The 14990-nt window shown below is 47.7% G+C and overlaps 6 protein-coding genes and 2 non-coding genes across 8 annotated transcripts; 4 read left to right on the forward strand and 4 right to left on the reverse strand.

Moving 5' to 3' along the window:
* Positions 1-17: 17 nt before the first annotated feature.
* Positions 18-98, forward strand: BDV38DRAFT_t198. Its single transcript has one exon. It is a non-coding gene; the product is annotated as a tRNA-Ser (tRNA).
* Positions 99-713: 615 nt separating this feature from the next.
* Positions 714-794, forward strand: BDV38DRAFT_t199. The gene has a single exon. It is a non-coding gene; the product is annotated as a tRNA-Ser (tRNA).
* A 464-nt stretch (positions 795-1258) lies between these two features.
* On the reverse strand, positions 1259-4000 carry BDV38DRAFT_296115 (WD40 repeat domain-containing protein; the record flags this gene model as incomplete). The annotated part of the gene is made up of 3 exons (XM_032062859.1): positions 1259-2871; positions 2977-3668; positions 3798-4000. 3 exons carry the CDS (start codon positions 3998-4000, stop codon positions 1259-1261), a joined length of 2508 nt encoding a protein of 835 aa, XP_031909445.1.
* Positions 4001-4330: 330 nt separating this feature from the next.
* Positions 4331-5669, forward strand: BDV38DRAFT_258308 (Rab geranylgeranyltransferase BET4). Its single transcript, XM_032055718.1, has 4 exons — positions 4331-4418; positions 4475-4582; positions 4636-5212; positions 5269-5669. The coding sequence occupies exons 1-4, from the start codon at positions 4410-4412 to the stop codon at positions 5637-5639; spliced, it is 1065 nt and encodes a 354-aa protein (XP_031909446.1). The 5' UTR covers positions 4331-4409; the 3' UTR covers positions 5640-5669.
* A 630-nt stretch (positions 5670-6299) lies between these two features.
* BDV38DRAFT_258312 (putative GTPase activating protein (Gyp5)) lies at positions 6300-9462 on the forward strand. The gene is made up of 3 exons (XM_032055719.1): positions 6300-6686; positions 6746-8302; positions 8362-9462. Exons 1-3 carry the CDS (start codon positions 6654-6656, stop codon positions 9385-9387), a joined length of 2616 nt encoding a protein of 871 aa, XP_031909447.1. The 5' UTR covers positions 6300-6653; the 3' UTR covers positions 9388-9462.
* Positions 9463-9666: 204 nt separating this feature from the next.
* Positions 9667-10545, reverse strand: BDV38DRAFT_185610 (Dabb family protein). The gene is made up of 2 exons (XM_032052166.1): positions 10236-10545; positions 9667-10159 (listed from the first exon to the last, which is right to left on the reverse strand). The coding sequence occupies exons 1-2, from the start codon at positions 10335-10337 to the stop codon at positions 9947-9949; spliced, it is 315 nt and encodes a 104-aa protein (XP_031909448.1). The 5' UTR covers positions 10338-10545; the 3' UTR covers positions 9667-9946.
* Positions 10546-11263: 718 nt separating this feature from the next.
* BDV38DRAFT_185622 (Ctf8 family protein) lies at positions 11264-11983 on the reverse strand. Its single transcript, XM_032052167.1, has one exon. It carries the CDS (start codon positions 11869-11871, stop codon positions 11407-11409), a length of 465 nt encoding a protein of 154 aa, XP_031909449.1. The 5' UTR covers positions 11872-11983; the 3' UTR covers positions 11264-11406.
* A 1482-nt stretch (positions 11984-13465) lies between these two features.
* Positions 13466-14409, reverse strand: BDV38DRAFT_258319 (Cnl2/NKP2 family protein). Its single transcript, XM_032055720.1, has one exon. It carries the CDS (start codon positions 14135-14137, stop codon positions 13547-13549), a length of 591 nt encoding a protein of 196 aa, XP_031909450.1. The 5' UTR covers positions 14138-14409; the 3' UTR covers positions 13466-13546.
* Between the last annotated feature and the right edge of the window lie 581 nt (positions 14410-14990).

Here is a 14990-nt window from a genome sequence, read left to right on the forward strand (position 1 = left end):
AAAGTTAAATATCAATTGTCAGTGTGGCCGAGTGGTTAAGGCGATAGACTAGAAATCTATTGGGTTCGCCCGCACAGGTTCAAATCCTGTCGCTGACGGTATCTTTTTACTTTTTGACAGTAGTCAAGAGATGTACTTGACTTAGTTATTTCCCGCCCCGGCCAATGCAAGCAGCAATCCAACAAACAAGGCCATGGCTCATGCGACTATAGCAACGCCACGTGATCAACATATTATCGAGTTCTTCGTGAACTGGCCATACATGTACATACATCTCCCGAAGTCGTTCGAGCACTATATAGCTTGGCCTGCGATCATTAACTGCTCATGTCAAAAAGGCCATATAGGACATGTTACCAAAGTTGAATGATGCACTCCCGTACAAATACACCACCAGTCCCTGACCTGCTTCACCATAGAATACTATACTTGTAGGTAGAAGTTACCGTTCCTTTGTAAACAAGACGGACAATAAGAGATATGCTAGTATTCGTAAAGAGCGTCCGCACTGAACAGCTCAATGAATCCAATTTAATTAGACACACACCTTAGAAATATGGTTGAGCCACTCTAAATAGAAATGAACTCGACTCTCGCGGTGATCACCTGAAAGGAAATGTATAGCCCAACAGAGGCTGTCTTGTAAATCAATAATGGACTGGAAATGCAGCTGCCCTTCTATAGATAAAGTTAGTTATATAAACTTCATCCAAGTCAGTGTGGCCGAGTGGTTAAGGCGACAGACTAGAAATCTGTTGGGTTCGCCCGCACAGGTTCAAATCCTGTCGCTGACGTTTCGTATACCTTTTTTTAGGTCCTATTCCATTTGCTAGTTTTATTTTCCCCTTCCTGGCCCCTATATATCACTTTACCACATGACGTAGTTACGCATGTTTTGCTATTATGGAATATTTGGGCGCCACTGCTGTTAGCGGGAGTCACCACACAGGACCTTTTTCTTGTATCTGCCCGTGTCCATGCAGAGTATGTCGACCTACTCAAATATTCCCGTTCTTAGACGAGAAATGCCACCTACTGGTTCACGCATATGCAGCGTATCCGGGAATAGGAAATGAACGTTACTTCCTCAGTGACCTACTGGCGACTATGCTCCCTGTCTTGCAGAATGCTGCATTCATTGCCATGACAAGTCTATCCCAATTCCCTTTAAGGATACATGCCTGACATAAAAACCTAACGCACTAGTAAGGATATGTTGCCAATAATTCGGGAAGCTCTGCATCCCGAAGCTCTAACGTCAACGAATGACTTCCTTTCCTGGGGCTTCCAAACCTTCAATACCCTCGAGGATCTCACTACCACCGTATGGCCCAGAAGCTGCTGCCTTTTGTTTTCTCCCACTGCTCCACACCTCATGAAACTTGACACTTTGGTCACTAGAAGCCACAATGATACATCCTTCTTCGACCGTGCGTGGACACCAGAGCCCTCCTTCTTTGGCCCTAGGCCGCACAACTGCCCGCCGATAATGTACACTTCCTCCCTTCCTGTTCGACCTATGTTGATTCACAAAACTCGATATAGAAGAGCCATCGTGATTGTCCAATTTATCAAGCACATAAGTAGGAGGCCTGCAAGGGTAGCTAACCGCACAAAGGGCTCGGCCGCAGTCAACATTTGACTCATTCTCTATACGATCCCAGCTACTGCCGTTAGGGCCCCAAGGGATCGCAGCGATCTGCTCACAGCTTGGCCAGGCGAAGACAGCAATTCGGAACGGATGCTCTGGCTGTGCAAAACCAAAGGTAGCGACAATCTCTCTCCTTGTCTTGCTCCAAATAAGGCTAGTCACCTGAGCATAAACGTTGATAGTAGCCAGACATGCGCCAGACGGCGTGTGGTAGAAGTGGATGGCGCGGTCATTAGAGCCCCCACCGGTGGCCAGAAGAGATGGCTGCCAGGGAGCGAATGCTATTGCTTTAACCGCCGCAGAGTGGACAAGCCGATGCTTCTGATAGTTTGGCGGCACCATGACCGTTCGGTCGCGATCTGAGATGAGCGATCCCACATGGCTGAGGAGAGCTGTTGATACAGGCGCGAATCCGGAACGGGAGGATGTAGGTAAACTGCGAGCGATGAAGTGTCTATGTAAGAGCTGTTGATGGGTGTTCTCCACGGATAAATTGAGACGACTCTGGCGTAGCGTATTCGAACACTTCGAGATTATGCCTAATTCTCCTGGGGGAATGATATCTTGCAGCTCGAATAACATACACGCATTATCATTGCCACCAGTAGCAAGAAACGTTCCGTCTGGAGACCAGGATATTCCACAAACCTGCTGTGTATGGGCCGATATCCTAGCAATCAGGGTCATGGAGCCTTGCCAGTCAAAGTCTTCTCGGATATCATCGTCAGGCCATTCAACTGAATAGTACCAGATATTACCCAGATTATCACCGACAGCCAAATCTTCTGTATCTACCTCGACGTGTTTGAATCTCTCTGATATTCTGCGCGAAGTCACATGCTTGAATGCAACACAAGTGATAGTAGAAGGATGATTGATTTCAAAACGTATCTCTGAATCAAACACACTCCAGAGGCTGAGTGTACCGGAATGTCTGCCAACAGCCAGAATGCCTTTCTCTCCACACTCCGAGGAGAAAGACAAAGAAGTTATGTAGTTCGACGGATGTTGATCAGCGAAAGGTGGGTACTGAACGCCGAAAGCTTCAGACCAAAGGTAAACATGGTGGCCAAGACCGACGGCAAGAATCCCAGAAGTGGTTGAATAGGCTAGTGTTGAGCAATAAAAATCATCGCGGAGGTTAGGTGCGTCTAGTATACGAAATGGTAGCGTTGGCACAATCCTTGCATTATCTCCCCTTGGTGTAGGCGTAGTACTCCCTAATTTTACCATGTGGAAAAGGGTTAGTTGGTTTCCAGGAGACCATGAGTGGCCGATAACCATGCAGCACCATTTGCAGTCAGAAATAAATAAATTGTACTTACAACTGTTCTTCTCTGCCTTTTTCCATGCATTATCTTTCCAGATCAACGGCGAGAATCGCTCGTAGAGGGGAGAGAATGGAGCTGGGGTGGACTCAAGTAGTGACCAGTCGTGATGGCTGTTGAGAAGGGCCCTCGCTGGGTCAATATCCAATGCAAGAGCTACCCTCGACTCGTACTTAGATTGTTCCTCGGTTGATTCTACAGATGGCAAGAAACTAGCATTGTACATAGGCGCAGCTGTTCTATTTGTCAAGGGTCTTTCAGAGCGGCTAGAAGTTGTCCTAGATCGCCTGCCTACGGCAGCAGATGCTCCACCAACATGCCAGACAGCGCCATTACTCACTTGTCTATGCCCGGCTTCTGGATTCAATGGGCTATCAATCCTCATGATAGCCGGAATATTGATAAAACGGGGTCCATAGTACCGTTGTAATGGACGCCCTGAGGGTATTCCGGGTGTGCTCTCAGACCGCCTTGGACGTGTAGGCATAAATGGATCTTCTTTCTGTGAACGATGGCGCAGAAACCTCTCCTCAGGGGATAGCTCCTGAGGGTTTTTGCCAATACGAAACAAGGTCGACAGTGGATTCATAAATTGCCTAACTGGTATGAACCTGTCCGGCGAGGCTGGAGATCTCGAAAGGCCACCATTTGTATTAGTTGTAGTACTCCTCCTAGCTTTATGCTGACCTCTGACAGGTGATAATGTTTGTTTGGCAACACTATCCGCCTCCACAGGTGGGTTTTTGGAGTTGCAGACAGTATGACGCCCTTTGCTTGCCACGGGCATAGGCAGGGGAATTGGGCGAGTATCTTTGTACTCTCCCGAAAAAGGCGAGCCAGTGCCTAGATTAGCTGCATAATGAGTGACAGGCCCTATGAGGGGCGGTGGAGTAATAGCACGGTCAACTGATAGATTAGAGTCGTCATCACTAGAGGTGTCTGAGCTGAGCTCAGGCGTTGACGGCCTGCTTTCCATGAGACGGTCCAACTTCTGCAATACATGGCATTGGGTGCCTATCATTGTTATAACGACGCCTAACTGTTGCAGTTGGCAGCCAGTAATAGACGAAATGATTGAATGCTGTGGTCAGCTCTGGAATGCTTCAAAGTCAAAAAGAATGGCGTTACGGGTCCAGATCATGGACACCTAGACCCTGGGTATAAAACTATTGTGCTGCAATGCAATAACATATCCTGATAAACAGTAGATCAGTTGGAAGCTGAAGGCAGGTGGACGGTGATCCGGTATAGATGAGGTAGTATAGTATGGCACGTGACATCCCGATAGAGAAAGCACTCCAAACGGAGTCGAGCAACCGTGACTTCCACTCCTTCGTTCTCCTTACTGGTAGACCTGAGAAAAACCATACCTTCCTGGTGGTGGCACGTTTCAACTAGTCAGGTGTTGCATAGATAGACAACAGGTCGACATGGCCAGCGTAATTTTTAACCTTCCCTCTGCATACCCCACACCTACTGATGGACGGTTCGGCAGCATGGGATACCCCGCTACAGCTTGAAGGAGAAATCCGAAGAAGCTCGTCAACAAGAGCTTCGCAAAATAGAAAAATACCAGGAGCTGGATCAGTTCGTCCGTGCGAAGGTATATCCGCTTTGCTCCTCAGAATACACACGGCGTTCTGATAGGTAGTCCAGATTGCAGAACAGCAGTATACGCCTGAAACACTTCAAAAAATTTCCGAATTGTTGACCAAAAATCCGGAGTACTACACGGTGTGGAATTATCGACGCCGGGTTCTGCGGCACGAATTCACACAAGCTGCATCACGCGAGGCTGCAGCGGATCAGATCACTGCCTTAATCAAGAATGACCTGCTGTTCCTGATGCCGCTACTGCGCAGCTTTCCCAAGTGCTACTGGATATGGAACTATCGTTTATGGCTTCTAGATGAAGCTAAACGTCTGCTGCCACTATCTATCTCCCGGAGAATCTGGGAAGAAGAGCTAGCGCTTGTGGGTAAAATGCTTCGCCTAGACAGCAGAAACTTCCATGGCTGGGGCTACCGCCGAGTTGTCGTGGACACGTTAGAGACTCTGACACCCGAAGAGAAGGGAGAGAGTATGGCGCAAGCAGAATTCGAGTATGCGAAGAAGATGATTGGGACGAATCTCTCTAACTTTTCCGCGTGGCATTATCGGACGAAGCTTATCCAGCGATTGCTGAATGAGAAATCAGCCACTGATGCGGAACGAAGAAAGATGCTCAATGACGGTACGTTTCACTGTCTTACATAAGAAATGATCGCTTTCTTCGCTAATGCAACTAAGAGCTGGAGCTTATCCATCGCGCCTTGTGTGACCCATATGACCAGTCACTATGGTTTTATCACCAAAACTTAATGTGCACATTTGACCCGGCAACATCGGGGCAGACAATGGCACCGAACCTCAGTCAGTCGGAGCGGCTGGACTATGTCCGCCAAGAGATCGAGGAGATTCAGGATATGCTGGACGGGGCGGAGGATTGTAAGTATATCTACCAGGCATTAATCGACTGTACCTTGTTGGCGTCGAAAATCGAAGGCACCATGTCCAGTGACGACCAACAAAAGGTTTTGAGCTGGATCTCGGAACTGAAGAAAATGGACCCACTTAGGCGTGGACGGTGGTTGGATTTTGAGCGATCACTCTGCACTTAAGGGGAGCACCTCCTTACTTCACTATTTCTGAATAAACAGGTCATAGAACGCTGAATGCGGAATTACCTTTTCCTCAAGGTCGACCCTCGAATTCCTATAGGTCGAATTGTTGGTGGTGGTTAGTAGTCCGTAGTTTAGTTTGTGCGTAGTCCTTAAGAGGTGTACGGAGCACTACTAGTACTGTAAGTGTATTTAGCTGGGCTGTGGGGACCAATAGGTTTTTTCTCATCCATGGGTGGGAGAAATTTCAGGGGGGTTTCAGGAATGTTTACATGTTCCAGGAGTCCAGAATTACACTTGATTAGTTAGTACTTACTAGTAGATGCTAAACTAGTAGTCGATATACAAAATATATACAGAGTACAACGTTTTAATTTGAACCGTATTTACATCCGGACGGGGCGATCATCGATATAGTGAAAAGGTAACAAAAAAGAAAGAAAGAAAGAACCATCGAATGATCGTAGTCAAATCACGGAAAACAATAGGGAAAAAGAAAGTACGCACTGATCAGACCCGCCAAGCTTTCACCAGCAACTCAACCAAAGTTACCAAAGATTGCATTGAGATGTCTGTCCTCCTCAAGGGGAAAAATAGATTTAATAAATAAAATAAAAAATAAAATAAAAATAAATCACAACGTCAAAAAAGTCATATACCCCGAACCTTAGTGTCTTGGTTTATTAGGTTATATTTTTATCCTTATTCCTTCGTAACCTCGAAATTCCTTCTGCCTTTTACCACCCCTTCAAGTGGTCCATTTCCACTGGTGGCTGTTGGGGCCCATTCCATATCCAACCCCTTCTCCATCAACTAAACAACTAAACCGAACCGCGTGGTGGCTTCCACTCTGTCTCACAACAACCTCCTTCCCCCTGCTTGCCATGGCCCTTTTCTTCTTCTGATCACCCTCTATACTTTGGTTTATATTCCAATACCGGCTGTCATCTTAGAATTTCCGATTGGACACCTTGAACAGACTTATTCAACTGCCCCAGGGGGCCGCGGTTCATCATGTCTAGACGGAATAGCAGAGACTATGAAGGAGTAAGATACTACCGGCGCCCCATGGTTTAAAAATCAACACCCATTGACTCTCTGACCAGGATACCTTCGACGATGCCCTAGAAGCTCCAACATCTCAAAACAATCTCACCGTGTCTATTCCCCAGAGTTCCTCTACCCGCTCCCTAACAGACAGTCCTCCGAGCGCTTCGGCTACCACACCTCAGTTAACCGATGCGCCCCCTCTACCAACCGCTACCCAGGACGAAGTGAAGACAAATGGAGAGACAACCGATGCTCATTCGGACACACGGTCGGAAGCGGAGGAAACGCCTCGCAAACAAAAATTACAGAAATCCCCACTGTTGACGGCTCACCGATTATCTACCACTTCCCTCGACGAGGTAAATCTCGCCAGCAACAACAAGGATGATGAGTCCTTCGAGAACCATGACTTAAGCCCAGGTCACAACCCTGGTTCCCCTCCACTCCCCCCTAGGGATTCGATGTCCGCTCAGAATCCTCGCCTGTCAGACCCTGCTCCTCCAGTGATCAAGAACACAGCCCCTGCCGCACCGCCGCCACCACCAGCTCGAAAACTCACGGGCCCATTTGCTTGGCTTACTCGGAGTTCGACGGGAAGTAAAGAGGCGAAATCACCCCCTCAGAATAGTCGCCGGAGCACGGCTGCATCTATATCCACGATCTCCAGTAATCCTGAATTGGCCGGCCGAGCACAGGATGGCGAGGATCAGGACGGTGCGAGCGCGGGATCCCGAAAGCCGGCTCGCAACAGCTTGAAGGATCAATTTAAAATGCTTAGGATGCGGGATGAAGGGCTAGTTTCGGAAAATGACGGAAGCAGTGTCGCGTCGGGACGCGCAAGCATTAGTCAATCCGCTGGAAGTCCGCCCCCCAGCATCCCAGAAGAAGGTGAAATAAATTCTGCAGCTATAATCGCAACCTCGCCGCCCAATGTGCCACCGACGGTGAACCCAAATCTCGCTCCGGGAACCGTCTCTGGTTTCTCGGCCTCTGCAACCGACGCAGCGGCACCTGTTGATTGGGAACTATGGCAGCAACTAGTCAATCGTGGTCCCCAGGCGCTGAAAGGCACGAACTCGGAAGAGTTGAACGCCGCCATCAAACGGGGAATCCCGCAGACCATTCGAGGGGTTATCTGGCAAGTCCTGGCTGACAGCAGAAACCCCGAACTTGAAGAAGTTTACCGGGAACTGGTTGCGCGTGGCACAGAAAAGGAAAAACCCCGAACTTTGAATGGCACGGCAAATGGAGAAAAAGAGTCCGCATCTTCGTCTCGATCATCCATTCGCTCCGAACATTCTGGGTCGGCAGCGCATTCGGTGAATGGGTCTCCTAGCCCTTCACACGAAGTGGACCCAGAAAAACTGACAAAAGAACAGGCTGCGAGCGAGGCGGCTCGGAAAAAGAAGGAGAAGGAAGACGGAGTGACCCTGCAGAAGCTGGAAAAGACTATTCGGCGGGATTTGGGTGCTCGCACGAGTTATTCCCGCTACTTTGTGTCGCAAGGGAACCAGGAAGGTCTGTTTGGTTTATGCAAAGCGTACGCTCTGTACGACGAGGCCGTGGGTTATGCACAGGGCATGAACTTCATTGTGATGCCACTGCTATTTAATGTAAGTGACCTGAATGCATACCTCAAGAACGGCCCCATGCTAACATACATTTCTTGTAGATGGATGAGGTTGAAGCCTTTACACTGCTGGTCAAGTTGATGAATCACTATGGTTTACGGGAGATGTTCATCCACGATATGCCTGGTCTGCACCGTAGCCTTTTCCTTTTCGAGCGCTTGCTCGAGGACATGGAACCTGCCTTATACTGCCACCTTCGCCGGCGAGGGGTACATCCGCAGTTGTATGCCACGCAGTGGTTCCTGACTCTTTTCGCATATCGCTTCCCCCTACAACTAGTTCTCCGCATCTACGATCTCATTCTTGATGAGGGACTGGAAAATACAATTCTTAAATTTGCGATCGCTATTATGCGCCGAAACTCGGAGGCGCTGTTGGGTATGAAAGACATGACTCCGCTGACTACCTTCCTTAAGGAGCGGTTATTCGATGTCTACATTGATAAACAACCCTCAGCGTCGTCGATCCTCGAGTCCGGGTTCTTTGGCAGCTCGGGGGCTGCCGACAAGGAAGTGTATCGCGCGGACCTCTTGGTCCAGGATGCCTGTGCTGTTCCTCTGGATCGCGAGACGATTCGTGCCTACACAGCGGAATGGGAAGAAAAAGTACGGAGTGAAAGAGAACGCGAACATGAGCTAGAGAACCTCAAACATACGGTCGCCACACAGAGTGCCCGCATCCGATTACTGGAAGAACAAGCTGAGGCGTCAGACAAAGAGCATGTTCAGCTTGCTTCTGAACTTGTCCATCTCAAAGTAGAAAATGAGGAGCTAACTGACCTGAATGACGCTTTGAATATGCAAGTGAAAAACCTGAAGATAGTAGTGGATAAACAGCCGGCAGAGGTCGAAGAGAAGCTCCAAACTGAGATGGATCGCATCATGAAGCGCAACATGGAGGTTCAGAACGAGAACCGGTCAATGGTGGAGCAAATGGCGGAAATGGAGAAAGAACTCGTGGAGGCGAAGATGAAGTGGGCAGAGGTAAGCCGCACCACATACTTGCCATTTATGAATTCATATCTAACGTCTGTTCGCTGCAGATCCATGAAAACCACGAAAATCTGAAACAAAAATGGAGCGATCTCCGCAAGGCTCTTGATTAAGGTCTACCCCTGCGTGGGCTTTTTTTTTTTTTTTTTTGTACATTTCCCCCGTCCAAATGTGAAGGGCCTCCTCACCTGGCTGGTTTCAACGGATTTTAATCTTCACATTCCTAGTCTTCGACTTGCGTGTACATTTTGACGGAGCGTTCTTGGTATTTGTCCGTTTCGAGGCCTTCTGACAAGGACAAATGCTTGTTGTATCACCATGTTTCCCTTCCAACGCAGCGCGAGCTCTCGGCAGCGTACCGAGATATTTTATGAGCAGGCATCTTATGAAGCGATTTTCATGTTATGAGTGACTTGGTCATTTCCAGACCACACCCGGTCTCGTCCTGTTTGATCCCTCTGATGCTTTCAGTGTCTGACTTAGTGTAGCGGATATTTTCTTGATCACCAGAATAAGAGATCCCAATGTATGCAGTATATGTCATGAACACATGTCAATCAAGGCTATGGGCTTGCAGATTTAGCCCCATCCAGCCTCGAACCAAAGAAAAGCGAAAAGAAAAATCTATATTCGTTTACAGAACATTCTCATAGTACGTAGTCAAAACATCCTCCTTAACCGGTCCGGCCACAGCCTTCAGAGCCTTGTGCGCTTCACACTCGGTATCGTAGTACTTCATATCCTCCAACGAAGCGAACGTCGTCTTGACGGATAGCGTGTACCCCTTGTTGCGGGGATCCGGGAAAGAGTGACCCGCAGCAGCAGCAACAATATACGGTTTGCCGTCCTATACGAGGTACCCCCGTTAGCAAACCACTCTATATAGGTAGCGCGGTAGTTGGAGATAATTGAAGAATAATTACCTTGGTCGCTGTCTTTGCTAGAATCTTGTATTGCTCTAGAACTCGGTTGCGGTCTTCTTCATTGGGGATGTTGAAGAGAGTGATGCGTTCGATGGGAGCCATTTTTGAATACTTCCTTCGTCTGATTGCTGGATTGGCGATATGTTATATAGCAGCTGGGGTCTTAATGCTGGAGGTAGTGGCAGGTGAATGAAAGTTTAAAATGGGTTGCGATGTTCTGGATATAAGCTACGGAAGATAAAAAGGACGTATGACCAACTATATATATATATACCTCCGATGGGGATGGGGGATTTATAGTTGGCGTAACCAGGTGCCCGTGAGGCGGGGTATTGTATTGGACCCAGTTATTATTGCGAGTTTCTACTTGGTTCTTTTCTTACAGTTGGCTGTGAAGCTTATGGATTGAGCTTTTGTCGTTTCCCTTCCGACGGAGTTCGGGTTGTCGGTTGGAGTCGGATGTTGATTACCAATGCTGTGTTTGCTTATTGTTTGCCCGTAAGTAAGACTCGATGGGACTTTCTTTTTTTTTTTTTTGGATAAAAAGGTAGATTTTGGATTGCATGATAATGAGAATAGTAGTAACATGGTGACTTGTTTTTGCTCTGAATTGATACTTCCACACAGCAATAGTGCGGAATGGTGTCCGTTTTTGGACGCAAATTTCCGCCCGGGTATTTCTTTTGTCGATCCCGCGGAATCAGGGACACGGCGTACCCCTCCAGTGTCCTTTGCGACTTTTAAGATTGCTCGAATCTTTACTTTCGGGTCCCCCTGGGTTGGCTGCGCTTGTTTAATTTATGACACTGTAGATTCCGTCGGGAAGGACATGCAGTTTCTTCGGTATGTCATTGTCCCAGTTGAGTTGCAGCTTTGGATGTCATAGTAGATAATCTGTGTCTAGGTAGTAGTTCTCGCCCCCTACACGCAGGAGTGATGTACTATAGACAACGAGGCTGATACCGATCGTGACGCTCCTGCCAATTCCTCGCTTGATCTCTGTCGTTGACCGTATCCTAGCCAAATTTGCACATCCTAGCATTGTACGTAAACGGCAGTATTCGTCCACGTGAATCGTGAGGTCGCAATCTGCCAGAATACCATACCACGACACCCAGGGCACCAACCAATCCTCTACCCGACTCATGACATAGTCTAGTGCCGATGCAAATCAACTATCATTGACAGGCTCAGGCCGATTCTTAAAGAACAGCTTATACTTGATGATCTCGACGATTTCCAGTTCTTCGCCATTGGAGTCAGAGGTCTCTTTTTGACGCCGTTGCACCAAAGCGAGCGGCTGCGCCAGTTTCTTCACCTCACCCGTCATGCGCTGGTATCGACCAACATATAGATAAACCCTCTTCATCCATTTCGTGTCGTCAGGCGCAGTCCTTTGCGGCGAATAATCGGGGAACATGAGCTTGCCAACTGGGGTCTCGAATGTAGGAATTGAGGGATCATGAGTCTCGTTGGTTGAGGTCGTAGCTTCGTCTTCAGCTTCTTGCGATGGGACATTGATTGTGCCTTGGAGTTCGAGGATTGCGAGTCCAGTTGGCGTCTGCAGGACCTGGGGGAGGGGATTGGGGAGAGAGGTGGGAGAGGAGACGCGTGGGTGGAGCGGGATTGTTGGCATTGTGCGTCCGATGTTGATGCTGTGGCTTTTCCTATACCTGTATATAGAGAGAATAGGTCTGCAAGAAGATCCTTTCTTGTGTTTTTTGAACTACTGCTGTTTGGATGAAGAGTATGACGGATTGGTGGTGGGTAGCTGAGATTTGGAGACGCGATTTAACGCGTTTCGGCAGTTCTCCACTTTATCAATCTTATCAGTGGCCCTCTTTCCTTTTTGGGACATCGTCACCATGTAGTAAGAAAAGCGTCAAGTAAAATACAATTAACCCTATTTATATAGAATTGAATCTTGAGGAATAGAAAATTGTTGCCTAGTAGAGAGATAAGGAATTGTCTTACGGGAGAGCTTTGGGTCCAACCGAAGGGAAACACTCATTCTATTGGTCCCATTGGATTCGTGGGAAAGCTTTCTTAGGGCATTGGTCTATCTAGAGGGTTAATCCTGAGCGACTAGCTCCTGTCTAACGCCTTGATCATTCAACTTTGTGTATATGATATTACAACTGCCTGTCTAGGGAATGTCTGAGCATAGCCCTCGATATCATTGTATCCAAATCCTTGAGCTGACAATAGACCGACATCCGTAATCGACCTATTACATGTCCTAAACTACCCAATGGTTCTGTACTCGCTATTTGAGTATACTGTAGATCCCAGTGAGGATTCTGTTTATCGTTGTTCTTCCATGCCTCGACGGGCGTATGATGTAGCAGGTAGTTTTCGAAGTTCGGCAGCAAATGCTGAATGCATTATCCTAGGAGTCCAGGACAGACGGTGCCGAAATTTCTGCTCATAGATGGCGTATTGTTCACCAGCTAGCCATGATAGAAGGCCCAATCACTGGCTGTGAACATACAGTGAATAAGGAATCCTCTCTGCGTGTCCATTTCAACAACTCTTCGTCCAGACGTCCAAGGGTTTCAAATTAGAATCCACCACCACCTCAAGCATAAAAGTACCCAACTATCAATATAATGGAACATGAGAGAGTTTGTATCGCATAGCCGGTTTTTCCAGTTCCTAGAATAACCCGAAGACTTAAGTCCAACTACAAGCGCTAGATTTTGTTCAATTGTGTCTTGCCTCTTGAACTAGATTAACCAGACATCCAAGAAGTGCACCAAATTTCTAGATGCATCATACCTCATTATTGCGCTTTCTGAGCTGTGTCGTTTGCAGAAGCTGGGCATCTTCTGAAATCGTTGACTACACGAGTATAGACTGCTAACAATAGTCAAGCGTAGGAGCAGGAGTTGAGGCGAGAGGAGCCAGCAAGATGAAACCGGCACCCATGAGAGCTTGGTCATTCTTCCAATTATTGCTGAAGCTCGTCTAGACCGTGCTCCCTCACACGAGGGCGCAGGTAGGGTAGTGATTTAGTCTCCTACACCAGGAGAAATTATCGCATAGGAACCAGTAGAAGAAGAAATACCGTGTAGAGGTGCTGATTGTGGAAGAATTAGGGAGAATGAGTTCGTAGTCCAAAACGAGGTCCTGGCGATGCTATACAGAGAACCCCCCCCCAACCCCCCCCCAAGATAATGAACATAAAGAAGTCATAGACATCCTTTATCACCTTAACCGGGCGATGACAAGATTTCTCCAATGCCTTACGTAGTACACCAAAGACTCACGCCTGCAGCAGCTGTAAGTTCAGAGCGCCACGGTGACTGTCATCAAGACTTGTGATAGCAAGCATTCTCGAGATGTTCCAGGCCATTGATGGTTTCGTTCATCATGTCTTCGCTTGTTGTCCCAACAGGACCTTGCGTTTTACCGTAGCGCAGATCGCTCAATTCACCTACTGTGAGATTAAGCTCGGAAAGAAGAGTGCTTGCGTCTTTATCAACCATAGAAATTTCGCGCTCAATATTAGCACAGGCTGTCTCCATCGTGGAGAGGAGACTCGAAACTGAATGGTAATCGCTGGGCGCAGCGGTGGACGTCTGGCCAAACAACTGGATATCCATGTCAATTTCACGTTGATCATTGGAGCTCATACCATCCACACCGGTGCTTAGGATGGATTTACGAAGTTCTCCTTTTTGGCTCTCCCCTTGACGGAGTTCTTGGTCAATGTTTCCATTGACCAGATCCATGTCTTGCTCTCGGAGTTGCTGGAGCTCCCGGTAAAGAACTCTGATATGCGGATGAGCGCGCAAGCGCTTTGGAAAGAGTTCCGTGAATTGTTGCAAGGAGATAACTGTGGGCAATGAAGCCGGAGATAGAAGGAAATTGCTTAGAATGGATGCTTCTGATGGAGCCATGATCGCGAAATTGCTAGCGAAACATGCAATTGCAACTGGAAGTTTAGAGAGAACAGAGTTTATCTTCTCCTTTTTTCTTCTTTACAGAACCCCTAAGTTCTCTGATGTTTGATGGATCTTGGCTGGTGTGGTATTCAAGGTCAAGACTGTCTTGAACCAATCGGACCAGCCTTTGCGGAAGCAACTGATGACGGGGGTTAACAGTAGTAGGAAAGAGTTATCTTTTAGCCGTGTAGTCTAATCCAGTAAAGAGTACTGCTGAAGTCTCTAGAAAGGGGAATGGTAATATCAGAAAACAAGGGGTGTTGGTGGTGAACGTTGGGGGAATAGGTTGAAATGAAGACGTTCCTTTCTTTCTCCGATAAATTAGCCCTTTTTCAGCACGCGTTAAGTTCCACTTCCGCTTTCTTACCTTTTCGGGTCTTTTCCCTGAACACGCGCAACACAAGTCATACTCCAGATTTCCTTTCGCTTCCTCCACCTTATCCTTTCCTCTCAGATACCCTCATTGCTCCGAGCTCAGTGTTGCTCTGTATTGTAGCCTTCTACGCTTGACATCTTCACCTTATCCCTAATCCCTCGGGCACTTGTCTCAAAAAATATCAGTGCTTCGAGAAGCCAGGGTTCTTGTCAGCAAGAGTTCCAGTTGTATAACGGACTCTTTGATAGTCATTAGTTGTGCGATCAGGGGTAGTCTCCGTCAGACCGGACACTTGCATCTTCAAATCCCATTGCACTGAAATTTCTCTCTCCCGGTCATTGATTGATTGCATGGCACGTGGTCTTTAGAGGAACAGCAAGTATTGGGAACATCGGCCTGAACCAACTTCAGGGTTGTTTCTTCCTCTGCCTT

The sequence above is a fragment of the Aspergillus pseudotamarii genome (assembly GCF_009193445.1).
Source record: "Aspergillus pseudotamarii strain CBS 117625 unplaced genomic scaffold BDV38scaffold_67, whole genome shotgun sequence".
NCBI classification, from domain to species: domain Eukaryota; kingdom Fungi; phylum Ascomycota; class Eurotiomycetes; order Eurotiales; family Aspergillaceae; genus Aspergillus; species Aspergillus pseudotamarii.